The 16,291-nt window shown below is 31.8% G+C and overlaps 1 protein-coding gene across 2 annotated transcripts in view; it reads right to left on the bottom strand.

The window, feature by feature from the left end:
• Nucleotides 1–1,338: 1,338 nt before the first annotated feature.
• The window catches only part of LOC145326262 (sodium channel protein Nach-like), a 104,490-nt gene continuing 89,537 nt past the window's right edge, over nt 1,339–16,291 (bottom strand). For both annotated transcript variants that reach the window (XM_080169468.1, XM_080169470.1), the window contains 10 exons: nt 15,460–15,520; nt 15,145–15,274; nt 13,909–14,002; nt 13,307–13,391; nt 12,496–12,558; nt 10,454–10,686; nt 9,211–9,302; nt 8,231–8,298; nt 6,702–7,019; nt 1,339–5,748 (listed from right to left, as the gene is read on the bottom strand). In XM_080169468.1, the coding sequence (XP_080025594.1) occupies nt 5,608–5,748; nt 6,702–7,019; nt 8,231–8,298; nt 9,211–9,302; nt 10,454–10,686; nt 12,496–12,558; nt 13,307–13,391; nt 13,909–14,002; nt 15,145–15,274; nt 15,460–15,520 (1,285 nt within the window). In that variant the 3' untranslated portion in view covers nt 1,339–5,607. The remainder of the gene's footprint in view (nt 5,749–6,701; nt 7,020–8,230; nt 8,299–9,210; nt 9,303–10,453; nt 10,687–12,495; nt 12,559–13,306; nt 13,392–13,908; nt 14,003–15,144; nt 15,275–15,459; nt 15,521–16,291) is intronic.

Here is a 16,291-nt window from a genome sequence, read left to right as displayed (position 1 = left end):
GGGCAGTTTCCCTCAAAGTACACAGTCGAGCACATCCAACCACACTTATTTTAAGATGCAAATTAAAAAAAGTAAAGTTTTTTTACTTTATTACTTTATATAAGATTATGTTAGGTTATATTAAATAGTGAGTATCCCTGCAGATTAGAGCCATCCGCAGGGGTTAGGCATACAAATAATCTATTCTTCCCATATTTATTAAAAACAAGGTGATGGGGGGAGAGGTTAATGCACGATAGATATTTTGAAGGAATGCATCAAATATTGTAATTTTCCCTATTATATCAACAGCACTTTATAGTTATACTAGCTGCAAGGCCCATTGAGGCCTCTGGGAGCACTTACGATTGGAAAGGGAAGTTTTAAAAAGAAAAAGTACATAAAAAATATTTTAATTTTTTTTTGGGGGGGGGGAGGTCTTTTTTATTGGGAGTGGTGAGATACCCTCCCCAAAATAGTTAAAAACCTTTCCTGTACCTATAAGAAGCTCCACTGTAAAGGAGAACCATATCGGCTCTACGGTTAGCGATATCTTTCGCTACAAACAAAATAGCTTACTACTTTATATAATAGGATACATACTGTACTATGTCAACTATGAACACTTTCTTTCAAGCCATATAGTCGACATAAATTATTGAAAATGAATGTAAAATGAGATTTCTCTAATCAAAAAAAGAAAAAAATTCACGTTTTTCCTTTTGGTTACATGTCCATGTACACTCTATGCTTTTTTGAAGTATAATGGGTATATTACTACTTGAATATTACACCAGATTCTCTAATAAAGTGAAACTTACAGCGGGCTAAACTAACGATACACCCCATCCACCCACATTACCCTATCCCAACCCCACATATTGGATGAACGATTTGACCAATGAATAATGTCCATGTTAGCAACTTAAATTGACGACAATTTTTTCCAGTCATAATATCCACGTGTATCTACATCCATTTGGGGGATATACATTTTGTTTTTATTTTATATAACAAATTTATATATTTCGTCGCAGTTACATATTTCAAATAGACATTGCTAAGATAAGAAGCAAGTTTATTTATTTTACAATTTTCTTATACTCAGATAGCAAACAAGGCAGATTTTGTTCATAATAACACATAGTTTTTATTTTGAGAGGTTAAAATTAGGGTTTTCATAGGTTTGAAATGCGTAATCTAATTTATTTTTTAGTTTGATGGGGTTAAAATGAGGGGTTTCAAAGTTCAAGGTGGGTAAAACCCCTTTAACCCTGCCCTCAGGCGTATATGCTTACTTTTGTCTGATTTATAGATTTCCAGTTTAAAGGATGTTTAAAGAAATCAACCCAAACACAGATGATAAATATATTTATTATAATTATACTTTAAAATCAAATTATAATACATAATTATATAGCATTTTTTTTATATTTTTAGCACGACATTTGACAAAAACATTTTTATTAATTCAAACAGACTTTTAAATATATATTTTATATTCATAGTATTAAGGCTTTACTACTGAGATTTATATATGAAATATCAATATAATTTTAGAATTAATAATTTTTAAAGATTTTTATAAACAGATTTTTTGCATTTGAAAAAAATCAGCAACAACAAAATAAAACCATTTTGTCTCAAATTTTTCCAAAACATTTTTCTTAAGTTGCTGAATTTCTGCCACTGCAATTAAGTTTTGATTTGGTCAATATTATATATTTATTTAGATATAGATAGAACTCTAATTAACTTTATGCTATTAATAGATCACAGACATAATGAAGAGTTGGAATTTTGAGCCTAAGTTTTAAATATTCTATATATTCTGTCCTTCTTGTTAAAAAAAGACATTTTGATTGAATTTTTTTTTAAATGTTGTTTTTTAATTAAAATTATTTTCTTAGAAAGGATAATGATATCGCAGAACCTTTATAGCAGATCTTAAGGAACTAACATCCCAACTATTGTAGACAATCAACCATTTGATTGAACGACCTTCGTTTGGAAGTTCTGACAGTGAATGGTATTAAGTTGCGCCTTTTTTGCGCCAATGCATTCCCCCTTCTCTTACTCTTAACCTTACACGACGAAGAGCCTAGTAAATTATCTATGGTGAACAGAAAAAATGTCTTGATTAAACTAAAGGTCAGCGCCATTGTTATTACATAAATTAACTAATATTGAGCTTTTAGGAAATTTAATATACAAAAATAATAGGTTTTTTTAATATTCAATTATCAAATTTGAAAGAAATAAGGAGATACGGAGAGAATCATGTGTGACGTCATAAAAATACGTCTAAATCTATCTCTTTTATAGGGGTTTCTTTTCCCACTTCTCCTCTAATTTTTCCTTTTTATACGTATTTTTATGACGTCACACATGAACCTTTCCGTATCTCCGAGAAATAAAATAGAATTTTATACATTTTTTTTGTTATATAGCAGTTTTATGTAATTTTCCATTCATATTTATCTCATTAACTATATTTTTGAAATGGATGCAGAATAAACGTGGAAGAAATACCAGAAGAAAAATTATCGTTTAGGTTACCATTTCCCCCCGTATTTATTGGAAGGGCCGTTTATCCAGTAGGCGGAAAGAGGATAAGGTAAAAGGGGGGGGGGGGTTGGTAGATCGTTATTTTAGTCCGCTACATCGTTCACTTTATTATAGAACATGAAAAGCTGGTGTAAGATCCAAGTAATAATACATCCATTATTTTAGAATGAATTAAAACTTATATAATTATAGTTTGATTACAGCTGACTACTTCAAAGGCAGATGATTATATTATTAAATTGACAATTTCAATTGAGCACAGTATCATATTTGTAGAAACAATTTTTAAATTTAAGATATTTTACCGTTTTCTTTCCTTGTTCTATTTATAGATAATTTTTAATAACGCAGCTACTCTATAACTAGTTTATGAATGTCATCACTCAACATACCACAGTGCACCTATACACATCCACCACAACACACACAAGTAAACGTTTCCATTCTATGCTGATATCGGCTACGCCCCCTAGAGGCCTCTAGTGGCACATGGAGTAAGAGGGGAGAAGTAAGGTGACACTTCACTTACAGCTTTAGTTTTTTTATTGTAAACTCCACAAAAAAGGTTAAAGACCTTCTGAACCTTACAAAAATATATCAGCAGTTGGCGAGATCCTTACCTACAGAGAGACAGACATATTCACAAAGAAATTACTTTTAAATTAATTTTTAAATATAATTGAGGTTGGTACGCTTCTTCTAGACATAATTATCCGTGTACTTTATATTTATTTACCTCAGAAATTACATCATTTTATTAAAGTATGCAATTTTTTTAACTTCTTTTTTTCAAACGCATATTTTTATTCAAATTTAAAGTTCAAAATTATAGGAAAATAGAGACTAAAATTTGAATATTAATTGTAAAAGTTTCTTATTAACTTTGCAAACTCCAACAATACATTTGATAATCGAATTAAAATTTTCAAATACAGTTTACACTCCTTAAACCTGAACAGTCTGGTCCCTTTCCAAAACTTAATCGGTCAGTGGGAGGGGGGGGGGGGGGGCGTCGAGAGCCCCTCTCATATTATCTTAGCTCCTATTAGAGCTATAGAACTAAAATTTTTTGTGCATATCCCCTGATATATAATAAATTTCCGACCAAAAGTGAGGAGTTTAACGCCCCCCTCTCCCCCGAACGTTAAGATTGAATGGAAAATCTACCTTTTCAATATCAAATATATGTTAGTAAAGAAATATTTATCGAAAATATTTCATTAGATTCGCTCTTTTTGCACGTAACCATGTTTGTTGTTATATTTCTTCAAGTTTCATAAAAGAAAGTTTAAAATTTCTTATTTAAGATTTCTTTTCTCGTTTAAAACATCAGCAAAATATTTTGCAGTTTCCAACCAAATTTACGTCTTTTTAAAATCTAACCCGCTTAGTTTTTCCTCGCTCTCACAATTCCTCTCTTAGATATGAAATTAATATATGTTCAAAGTAATATAATGGAATATTGCAGTATGGATTGCAAAATACTTATTTATATATAAGCATTTCATTTTATTTCTTAACTTTTATTTTATCTGTTGTCTTATGCTTGTTTATAGTGTTGTTTTAATGATAGATATGAAGAAAAAAGTCTGAAACTTGTAATAATTAAAGACAATCTTAAATTATGTGCTAAGAACTGTAGCCATAATATTATACATCGTAATATGTTTGACAAGACCATGCTATATATATTTGAATTTAGTATTGCCATTATAGAAATAAAAAAAACGTCGATATTATTTTGGCCGCTTATATATTTCTGTACAAAATTAAAAAGGCAAAACTTTTCTCGTATTCATTCGAATCCGGTGGATAGGAACCTCGGTGCTAAAAAAACTGGTTTTAATTTTATCATTGTACATTCTATATACGCGGAAAGCTATTTATAATACGATGCGAGAAATAACTATTCTTAAAAAGAATTTCCATAGTTATTAGTTCAATAGAATAATGGATGAATGATTTTAGAATCTCATAAAGACATTTTATTAGTTGGAGGTGCATGACAGCCGTGCAAATAATCACATAGGCCAACTAACTTAAACTTTTTGGCTGTTATTGTATTAACATATTAACGACTTACTCAGATAAAAAGATATAGTATTAATGCACAAATGAAAACGAAGAAATTAAAAATCAAGTTAAACTATATTAAACGAAGCAGCTAACAGTGCCTAATAAGAAATGACGTCATACAATACAAATGACCAATAATAGGCCAGTTTACATTTTAATATTGGTCAATAAAAATGTATGTATACTGACCTAACGTTGGCTTTTTGTATTATATGATAGCATTTTTTATTAGGTACTATAGGCTGTTTCATGTTAAACAGGATGAGATGGTACTTGCAGTGATGGTACTTGTTATTCTGCATCACCCAGTAAGGGAATACACATTGGACTGTACCCAATGTTTTATTTGTTGGCTTATAAACTTTGGATACTGTAACTTAATTGTGATTTGTTGAATTGAATTCTTATTTGTTGGTTCCAAAATAGTGGTGTCCACACTTTTCGACCAATCTACACATCAACACAACGAATTTTTTTTGTTCAGAAGAGAGTTTCATTTTGAGTGGAAACTGAGATAAATTCTGTTTTAGCAGAAATAATTCTCGAGTTGGAGTTGTGAATTCTTGTGTGACAACATCTGCGCGGAGATTGACCTGACAATAATAATTGGATATAATGAATAAATGAATTTTATTGGTTGGAAAAATCTTGAAATGCTTTAATGTTTGTTTATTCTCTTAGCTAAACTTAAAATGGTCCTTTTAACTATTTCTTGTAAGATAAAACTTAACCCCCCCCAAAAAAAAAAAAAAAACTACATAAAATTTTTAAGAAACATAAGTATAAGAGTTACACTAGGAGCGAAACCACTTTATTTTATCTGCTTGTTTAACTTTATGTTTAAAACCTTTATTTCACTAATGAGTCTTCAACTTCTTCAAGATAAACAGAGACTCGATCTTCCATCCCATGACAATTTTGAATCCACGTTTTCTTTTAAAGTTTTCTCTCCTGTCACAAATATCTTAAGGTTTAGATTTAATTTTATTTTATTATATCTTTTCCTGATCCGTTTGAACTAGCTGTTCCTCCGTTACTTGTTGCTGACGTTCCCTCTGGGAAGCGGTTGCGAGTGGTGGATGAGGTCCCACTGTCTTTGGCGGGTCCTGGCTGACCAGGGTACGGCTCACTGCAAAATTAAAGTGATAGATAACTTCAAATTTGCAAATATGGTTTTTAATACTTCAAACTTTGCTCATAAAAATTTTTTTAAAATTTTTGCGAAAACTTTAATTTCACCGTCTATTTTAAAGACCTTTAGGGGCGTAGTCGGTAGTGTCTAATATTGAATTTTCATAAAGGCTAAATAGTTGATTAAAGGGATGTTAATTCAAAATTTAAAGTTGATAAAGCGATACTGACAAAAAAGAGATATCATATTTTGAACGCAAATACACGCTTTAGATTTAGAATGGCTTTGCTTCCAAAAATATTTCAAACCATTCTAGATTTTAAGAATTTCATTTTATATTTGTTCAAAGTGCAACCAATGCATTTTTCACACTAGAAGAACAGTTTGGTTACATGCAATTACATGGGTTCTAAATACTTTTAAATGCTGAGCTTGCTCCTTTTATTTTTACTTTTTTCTTCTCTCTCTGATAGAGTATGAAAAATGCTGACATTACAAAAAAAAAATTAGAAATAAATATAAAGAACTGGTAATTTAACTTTTTTTTATTGGTGTAAAAGTTCTGTTAGAAAATTTGAGGGATAAAATATAACTGTTGACTAATTAGGTTTATGATTTTCAAAAGATTGTCAAATGACAAAAAAATTATTTTCAAAAAATTAATGCAGTTGCTCTGATTAAATTATTTCTATCCAGGGAGGGAGGGGACATTGGGCTGTTTTATTACAGTAGTTTCCAAAGTCATAATAACTTTTTCTTATTCGTTGGCTTAACAACGTTGTGAACTTTTAATGAATTTTGATTGGTTGATTCATTAAGTTGAGTGTCCAACGTTTTGACCACTAATTGTATTCTATAGAATGGGCAATTTTATTAATCTTCAATAGGTATGTACGTCAATTTATCGGCAATTGTCTTATCCCTTTATATTCTTGATTTCTATCACTTCCCTGTGTGTTTTTCCATTCATCCTACTCCACCATCTTTTCTTTGTTGTACAATTACCATCAGCTGATATTTTGGCCCCAAATTTAGGTTGAGTATCAACACAATCTGATTTCTTGCCAAAATTAGGAAAATCAGCTGTTAACCTGGCCCCATTTTTTGGGACGCCATCTGATGATGAGTTGGCGCCATTTTGTGTTGCTGTGTCATCTGACGAGTTGACGCCATTTTGACTGGTATCAGCTGATTCTTTATTAGCACCGGTATGGCTGGGGAGAGTTGGGCGGTCAACCAGGTTTAACATGCTCTCGGATCTTCTCTAAAACATAAGAAATATAAAATGTAATAATCCAAAGGTATGATATTAACAAAGGCTATCTCTTAAATAGTATAGACTGAACAAGAACTGCTAGATTGGGCTGAAAGACTTTAATTTTTCATTAAAAAAGACATGGGAATGGTAAAATATATTAATTTTTGGGGGGCGAACAAAATAAATGTATTAAACCAAACAGATAGTTTCAACCCCACTCCCCCCCCCCCCCCCCCACTAATTCTGCACAATCATAAAATAATCCTTTTTGGGTAAATTCTAGTAAAATTCTAGTTTTTTTAATTTCATTAAAAACTAATTATACTATATAAATAACCTGCTAAACCCAGTATAATCCCTTTTGTTCCAAATTTAATAATGGTTGTTTTATTACTTGGATCTTACACCAGATTTTCAAGTTCTATAATAAAGTGAACTCTGTAGCGGGCTAAAATAACGATCTCCCCTTTCCCCCCTTTACCACATTCTCTTTCCTTCTACTGGATAAAAGGCCCGACCTATAAATGCGAGAAGAATTTTCAACCTAAATTGATGACAATTTTTCTCCTGGTATATCATCCATGTATATTCTACATCCGGTGATTTAATCCTATTGTGATGTTCAAATATTTGTTTAGTTAAAATCTAATTAATTTTTCAAGATTGAAAGAATATAGAAAACAAAAACAAACAACAGATGAATTTCGTTGTAACCAATGCAACCCAATGGGTAAAAAAGTGTGTTAAGTAGTGATAAATCCGCGAATTAGATTTCCACTTTTTGCAAAAAAAAAACAGTACTGCAATGCATTTTTTAATTGAACTAAATCCCTTTTTCATTTTCTCAAACACCAGGTTTTAGTACGTTGTTGATCGATCATTGTAGTATTTTTCACCAAAGGGAGAAAAAAATTAACAGGGGGACTGAACAAAATATTATCAAAGAATATTTTGGTGGAATTATGTATATGACTTGTTTAAAGATAGCATTAAATGGATTTCATTTATATTTCTAGGACTTGGCAGGCCCCGGTGAAATCGTCATATCAAATTTTTAAAATTTAGGTGGATATCTAAACCTTTTTTTAAGCAGACAAACTATTTTTTTAGATTTTTTTTGACACAGGTGTGATTAATTGAAACTTTTGCGCGGCTGAGGCACGGCCGAACCCTGATTATTACATAGCATAAAATGACAATATTGAAAGCAGCTGTACCTGTCTGAGTTTAGCAATGATACATGGATTTTGTAGGGTACAGGATAAACACCAGTGATAATACATGTCTAAAAATATTACAATAAAGTGAAAGAATAGAGGAGTTGAGAGTTAAATAGCTATCACCCACCGAGCTGAAGAATAGTTGTCTGGTGTATACATTTTTATGTACATACAATACAACTTTAAATTTTACCAGCGGCTACGCCCATAGATGCATCTAGTGGCACTTTAGATGTTTTTATTTGGTAAAGTCTCTACGTTACTTCTTTATGTTACGATAATTCTCTTTATGTTACGTTGAAGTCTCCAATATATTTTTAAAATTTTCGATTTTTTTGTCATTTATCTTGAGAATCTACCCTGCTAAGGAGAACCCGATCGGTTCAGCGGTTAGCGAGATCCTTCGGTACAGACACACAGATACACAAACAAACAGACAAATATCCTGTTACTTTAGTATAAGGATTTTTTGGCATTCGCAATTTTGTTATTTTTTCGTAATATGTTGATAAAGTAAGGTTAAATATTGGTCATAAAATCAATGTAAAAATTCTAAACATGTGAATTATATTTCATCTAAGATTACTTTTATTAAATGTCATTTTACTGAAATAAGAAACAAAGAACTTTTAAGTCAAAGCAAAATTCTGGGATAGATCAATAGTTTATAAAATGTGACAACATACATTAGTAGCGAATCACCAAGACAAACAGACAAAAGATTTATAGAGCAGATGCTCTGTGGTTAAATAATAAGCTTTATTGAAAAAGAAAACGATAAGGTTGGAAAATAAAAAATCACAAAACCTTTACATATAAACATAGTCTATATACTGGATGCTCTTTGGTAAGGGTTATCTTTACAAAAATAAGCATTTTTTTAACTTCCTTAGTGTTAAGACCGGACTTACGGACAGACAAATTAAGTTATAGAGAAGCTTCGCTACTATAAATAAATGGTAATGTAAAAGTGATACCTTTACTATCTTGATGTTGATCCAAATGTGAAAGCAAATTTTGTTTAAACTCCTCCTCTCTCTGTTGTTCACAACTATCAAGACTCTGGGTTCTACAAGTATTATAGTTTTTAATGCTAAGAATTTAACCCTTTACAGTCGGGCCCCTTGCCGCACCTTAATCGGTCGGGGGGGGGGGGGGGGGGGGGGGGGCGTTCAACGCCCCCCCTTATTATCTCAGTTCCTATTAGAGCTAGAGGGCTAAAGTTTTTTGTGCAAGTCCCCTGTTTGATAATGAATTTTTATAAGTCTAAGTCGCTTCCTTCACCCTTTTATTTAACAACCTTTGTTTTTAGGTCTTTTTTACTTAAAAATTTCAAACGGCTGTAATTTTCTTATTTTTGAAGCTAGAAGAAAATTTTTTTTCAGAAAATGTTTACTTTATGTAAATTTTACATTAGAAATATCAAAATATAAATTTCAGCGGCCGCACCTGTAATTGGCAGCTGCCGCAGTCGGCGGTCGGTGGGAAAACGGCGGCGGATCTTCATGAAATTTTAATACGTTATGTAGACATGTAAGAAAAGCTTAAGTTTAAAATTTGAAGTCTCTAAGTCAAAAATTGCGGCCACAGGAGCCTTTTAAAGATTTCTGGAGACCTCGAGGATCAGGACCTGCAGGATCATACCTGGAACCTGAAAGTGACTTGAACACCTGTATTTTATATTAGGATGTACTACTAGAGGATTTTTTAGTATTTTGGTATGATTAAATGCTTTGTTTTAGTCAAAACAAATATTTTTGATCTTTACCTGGATGACCCTGCCAGGTTTGCTGGCATCCTGTGCCCGCCAGGATGGAGATATTCAAAAAATTCCAACTTTCAGTTATGTTTCACACCCATACTTGAAAGTCAAGCAGTTTGGGCTCTTTATCTTTCACACACAGAAAATGAGATAGAAAAAACCGGATGGGGGGCGTTCAACGCCCCCCCCCCCCCCGACCGTTAAGGGTTAAGGTAATTTAAATCTTTTTAACTTTAACAAAGTGTCCGACGGGTTGACAATCTTTAAATTAAATAGTAAATAAATATCACATTTTTGTGGACCACAAACTATTTGCTAAACAATCGCATATGAAAGTTTTGAGTGAAAGCAATGAATAACATTTTGGCCTCTTTTCCCTATGTATTAGTCCTCTTTTAACAATTTATTGAGATTTGAAAATGGATACTATTATAAGCATTAATATCCCAGGTTTTTACCTTTGATTATTGTGATTTCTCTCAGTTGCATGAACCCCCCCAGCTCCACCCCCTTCTGTGAAACAATTGGACTCCACCCGTGACATGAGTAGTCTACAGGTGGACCGGTCAAACGAGCTGTCCTCCTTGGAGCTATATAGACAGGAGGAGTTGGTTCTGTTGGAACAGAAACACTGAGACCCACTCATCTGTTCAGTTATGGTTATATCTGGATTCTCACTTCGCTTCACAACCTAAGGATATTTCGGGTATAGTCCCTTTCGTGGCAATGCCTCTTAAGGGGCTTTCGTCGTATTTTCACAGAAGCTTTTGATAGGTTATTTTAGGTTATGTGAGGTTAAGTTGGGTTATGTGATTGCCCCGCAGGGTTAGAGCCCACCGCAGGGGCAAGAAATAGGGGTAAAGCTACTGTGAAAATAAGACGAAACGCCCCTAAAGAGGCGTTGCCACGACCGGGACTATATTTCTTTGCGTAATTGGTTGGTCATTGCGTGATTTTTAGTTATTTGTGTTGAATTGATTATCCTATTATATAAAGTAGTAAGGTTTTTCTGTCTGAAGTTCAATAATTACTAAACTGCATGAGTTCTCCATTTTAGAAATCCTTCACATAGTTCCCGGGATGGTTTTAGACTATTTTAATTTTTAGGTTTAATGATTGGGATGGTTTTAAGCTATTTTATTCATTTTAGAATAATTAGCCTTTAGATGTTAAGGATAGAGCAACTAGTATATTCATAAGGTAGAAAGACCAAAAAAGTTATCTTTTGCTTTTTAATTCAGCTTCAAAAAGATAAAAAAAAAAGATCAAAGCTATTCTAGATGATAGAAAACCCAGGGATCTAAAGGGATGATACAATGGCCGACAAATTGATATATATCCCTAGAATGACACACAAAATTACCCCTTTAGTAGAATGAAATATGTAATTGAAATGTTTAACACTCAACTTAATAAACTAACGAATCAAAATCATCCAACGAATAAGAAACAGTTATTATAAAACTTTCGGAACTAGTGTAATAAACAGCCCATTGTTCCCCCCCTCTCTCTCTGTAGAAAACTGCCATGTTTTAATTATTTCTAGACAATAGGATGCCCTAAAAATATGAGGAATTAGCAAGACGTCAAGTACTATGGAAATAATCCACCAAAATTAATTTCTTATGAATGGGAAGATATGAATAACGTGTCATATTCTTTGAAAAATTATGATTAAACAATCTTCATAATGTGCAAAACATAACAATATAATTATTTTACAAGATTAACTTTATCAAAATGTGTTTTATGTCCTTTCATGTACAGACTTCCAAATTCCATGGAAACTATTTTTTGATACTTATAGCCAAAATATGAATTTCATATGAACAGATTACATTCTACCATTTTATCAGATAGATATACAAATAGGACGACTGAAAACTATTTTCTAATTCTTTCAGCAAAACAAAACCAATGGAAATCGGTAAAGGAGCAGGGCATTTTAAAGAATGTGTTACTCACATAGACAAATTTTTGGAGCCCACCATTTTGTAGGTCTCTGTTAGGATCATAAATATGACGAGAAAGCATTTAAAAATCTTAATTGATAAAAAAATTAAAAACTAGATGCACTTTATCCTTATACTAAAATAACAGTCTGTCTGTTTGTCTGTATGTTTGTGTGTTTGTACCGAAGGATCTCGCTGACCGCTAAACCGATCGGGTTCTCCTTAACAGGGTAGCTTTTCATAGGTAACGGGAAGGTTTATAACTATTTTTGGGGAGGGTACCTCCACCCTCCCAAGAGAAATCGCCCCTTGAAAAAAATTCCCCCCCACCAAAAAAAAAATTTATTTTTTAACTAAAATTAAAAATAAGAGTGGAGCACCCCCCTGAAAAAAAAATCTCCCCCCCCCCCAAATTTTTTTTTTACTTTTTCTTTTAAAATCTAATATAATAAATTGGGTTATAATATTCGACTCTCATCTCCTCAAGTGCCCCAAAAGACCTCTAGGGGCGTAGCCGCTAGTAAAAATATATAATATGAAAGGCCTACCTTAGATTTTGATTTGACAACCTTCCAAATACAAACAAGAACATAATGTAGCACCTCAAATACCTAAAAGTAAATATGTGTGCAAATTATTTCAAAACACTAACCTATCTATTTTCATAAAAAAACACGCGATTGTTTTCACGACCTTTAGGGGCCCTGAAGGGATTTTCAACCCATCAGCATAATATTATCTTTTTAATAGAGAAAAGAATTTCAATAGATTTTTTTGAGAAAATTTATTTAGATTGTCCCCTCCCTCAAAATTCAATTGATGAGACTATTACTCATACCTAAATGTGGAACATCAATAATTTTCAAAGATTTAAGCTGCTAATACTTTGGTACTTTTTCCCCTGAAAGCTACCATCCCACCTATTTATCTTGGAAAATTAAAATTTCTAGCGGACGAACCATTGTGTTTATGTTTATTGTTTAATCACAAACGATTTATTCCAATAATACGAGATACAATTTTTTTGGCCGATATAATTTCCTGAATGCTAGTTTCTCTAAGAAATTTAACTGTTTATAGCTGACTAACATATGTGGATTTAATTTAAAATAAAAAAAATAACTGCTTTTTCTTATCAAATTGTGTACACGTTTTAACCAATATTACTATTTCACTGTATAGCATCGTATTACAGACAGTTTTTCACAAATATAAAAATGTAAATCATAATATTAATAGCAATTTTGTTAGCCCAAGCCGTCGGCCCCTTGGGACTTGCTAAACTGGTTATATCATTACATTTTTTTTATCTTAATATCCGCGGAAAGATGTCTATAATAAGATAAGATAAAAACTTACTGTGACCATACTGAAACCCATACAAAGTCCAAGAATACCACCAGAGTTAGCAACAAACCAGATTATTGGAATCTTTTGATCTCGTCTGAAAATTATTAAAATAGATTAAATACATTTACATAATTAATTTTTAAAAATATATTTTTTTGTAAATGAATTTTAATTAATTTTTTGTTTACATGCCTACACTTTAAAGAATCGAAAATTAAAAAAAACAATAAAATTAAGTCTCTAAACATGAAATCGGCCAAATTGGATAAAAGACATCCTTATAATATAGTAACAGAAACTTTGTCTGTCTGTCTGTTTGTACCAAAAGATTTCTCTAACAGCTGAACCGTTATGGTTTTTCTTCACAGGGTAGCCCTTCATGGGTCCTGGGAAGATTTTAAATTTTTTTTTGACCCCCCTCTCAAGATAAATCTCCTATATAAAACATTTACACCCCTCCAATTTTAAAACAAGTTTTTCTTTTTAAATCTAAAATGAAAATTTGAGTTATCGAATTAAACCCCCCCCCCCCCCTAATGTGCCCATAGAGGCCTCTTAGGCGTAGCCGCTAGTCAAATTAAATAGAATTGTTATAATATATAATTACTTACTTAATTTTAGTGACAACAGGGTTCTTGATGTAAACATTGACAAGTGCAAGATTATCTTTGCTGTATCTGTAGATTTGTCTCTCTAATTCATCACCTATATAAATGTAAACATGTAAACATTAACAAGTACAAGATTATCTTTGCAGTATCTGTAGATTTGTCTCTCTAATTCATTAACTATATAAATGTAAACATTAACAAGAACAAGATTATCTTTGAAGTATCTGTAGATTTGTTTCTCTAATTCATTAACTATATAAATGTAAACATGTAAACATTAACAAGTATAAGATTATCTTTGCAGTATCTGTAGATTTGTCTCTCTAATTCATTAACTATATAAATGTAAACATGTAAACATTAACAAGTATAAGATTATCTTTGCAGTATCTGTAGATTTGTCTCTCTAATTCATTAACTAAATAAATGTAAACATGTAAACATTAACAAGAACAAGATTATCCTTTCTATATCTGTAGATTTGTCTCTCTAATTCATCACCTATATAAATGTAAACATGTAAACATTAACAAGAACAAGATTATCCTTGCTGTATCTGTAGATTTGTCTCTCTAATTCATCACCTATATATGTAAATGTAAACATGTAAACATTAACAAGAACAATATTATCCTTGCTGTATCTGTAGATTTGTCTCTCTAATTCAACACCTACATAATTGTAAACATGTAAACATTAACAAGTATAAAATTATCTTTGCTGTATCTGTAGATTTGTCTCTCTAATTCATCACCTATATAAATGTAAACATGTAAACATTAACAAGAACAAGATTATCCTTGCTGTATCTGTAGATTTGTCTCTCTAATTCATCACCTATATTATTTTAAACTTATTATTTTGTTTATGTTAATGTATAATATTATGCTGTTATTTTTTTTTAAAGAGAAAAGGGTATATTTCAACAAATATGAAGTTTCATTAAGAATTCTTTTTCTCAGACGAAATTCCCTTGGGGAAGGAAAGTTAATTTCCTTATTATTAGACAAGTTACATTTTCTGTAATATTTTCCAATCTTGTAGATAAGTAAATGTTAGATAACAAGGATAATTACGACCAAAATAAGCGAAGGACTTCGTTTCCATAAGCAGAACATTTAAACATAAATTGATAGATAGATAGATAGATACTTAGAAACTGGATAATAATCCTCCCAGGTAAGATCTGAACACAGCCCGACCTCCAAATATAGATAGATTAAAAGATAGATATACCTGTTCCATTAGAAACTGGATAATACTCCTCCCAGGTAAGGTCTGAACACAGCCCGACCTCCAGAGCTGACTGGATCCTGTTACAGATCTTGGGGTAGGATGCCTCCAGACCTTTGCGCTTGAATCCCTGTCATATATTCTTATATAAATTGAATCCAGGAAAACAAGATTTTCTAGTTAATATTGCAGTGCAGTTCAATTATTACAAAAAGTTAACAAATATTACTAATGAAACAATCTTTGGTAATTTTACTCAAAATGTCTGGCGACACAGTTAAAAATATATTTTGAGTGGCATATAAGAATAAGTTCCTGACAACTTTTGCTGATTCTCTGGATGATAAGGCAGAATTCTGGACGCAGGACAAGGGTTCTTCTAAAAATTAAATTTTATTAGATTCAGAAATTATTTTCCAGTATGGCTTCGAAACTGATAAATTCCCATGGATTAGAACCGATTCTCAAAATCATGTATAGCATCGTATTACAGACAATTTTACTACGTTCCCTTGGGGCTAACAAAACTGATTTTGATCTTTTAAAGAAAAGCCTAGGGCATATAAGAGTAAATTATTAGAAGTAATTTTTTTTTATAAAAGACCTTAAATTAATGGTTTGGGAATTACTCTCCCCTTCCCCTTCTTTAGGATAGGGGCGGAGCTGGTTGATTATGATAAGGCTATATAAATATTAAAATACTGCCAAGTACAGCTGCCGACGTCGAAATTTATATTTCAAGATTTCTATTACAAAATTTACAAAAAGATAAACATTTTCTGGAAATATTGTTTTTAAAATAAGAATTTAAATTTTTAAATAAAATAAGGACTTAAAAATCAAAGGTTGTTAAATAAAAGGGTGAAGGAAGCGAAATTTGACTTTTATTGTCCGAAATTCATTATCAAAGAGGGGACATGCACAATTTTTAGCTGTAAAGCTCTAATAGGGTCTATTATAATAATAAAGGGGGGGGGGGCTTAAACGCCCCTCCCCCCGTCCAATTAAGGTCCGACATTTCAGGGTTAAACAATGCACAAAAAGTGTCTAAAATATTTTTCTACGGGAAAAAACTACTTTTTTATGTTTATTATACAAGTTGAGTGAATTTTTCTCCAACAATATTGAGCGCTGGACATCAATCCTCATT

Source organism: Acartia tonsa, chromosome 8 (assembly GCF_053477335.1).
Source record: "Acartia tonsa isolate MP-2025a chromosome 8, ASM5347733v1, whole genome shotgun sequence".
Lineage (NCBI taxonomy): Eukaryota > Metazoa > Arthropoda > Copepoda > Calanoida > Acartiidae > Acartia > Acartia tonsa.
Note: the sequence above shows the minus strand (reverse complement) of the source record. Positions and strands in the feature narration are given on the sequence as shown.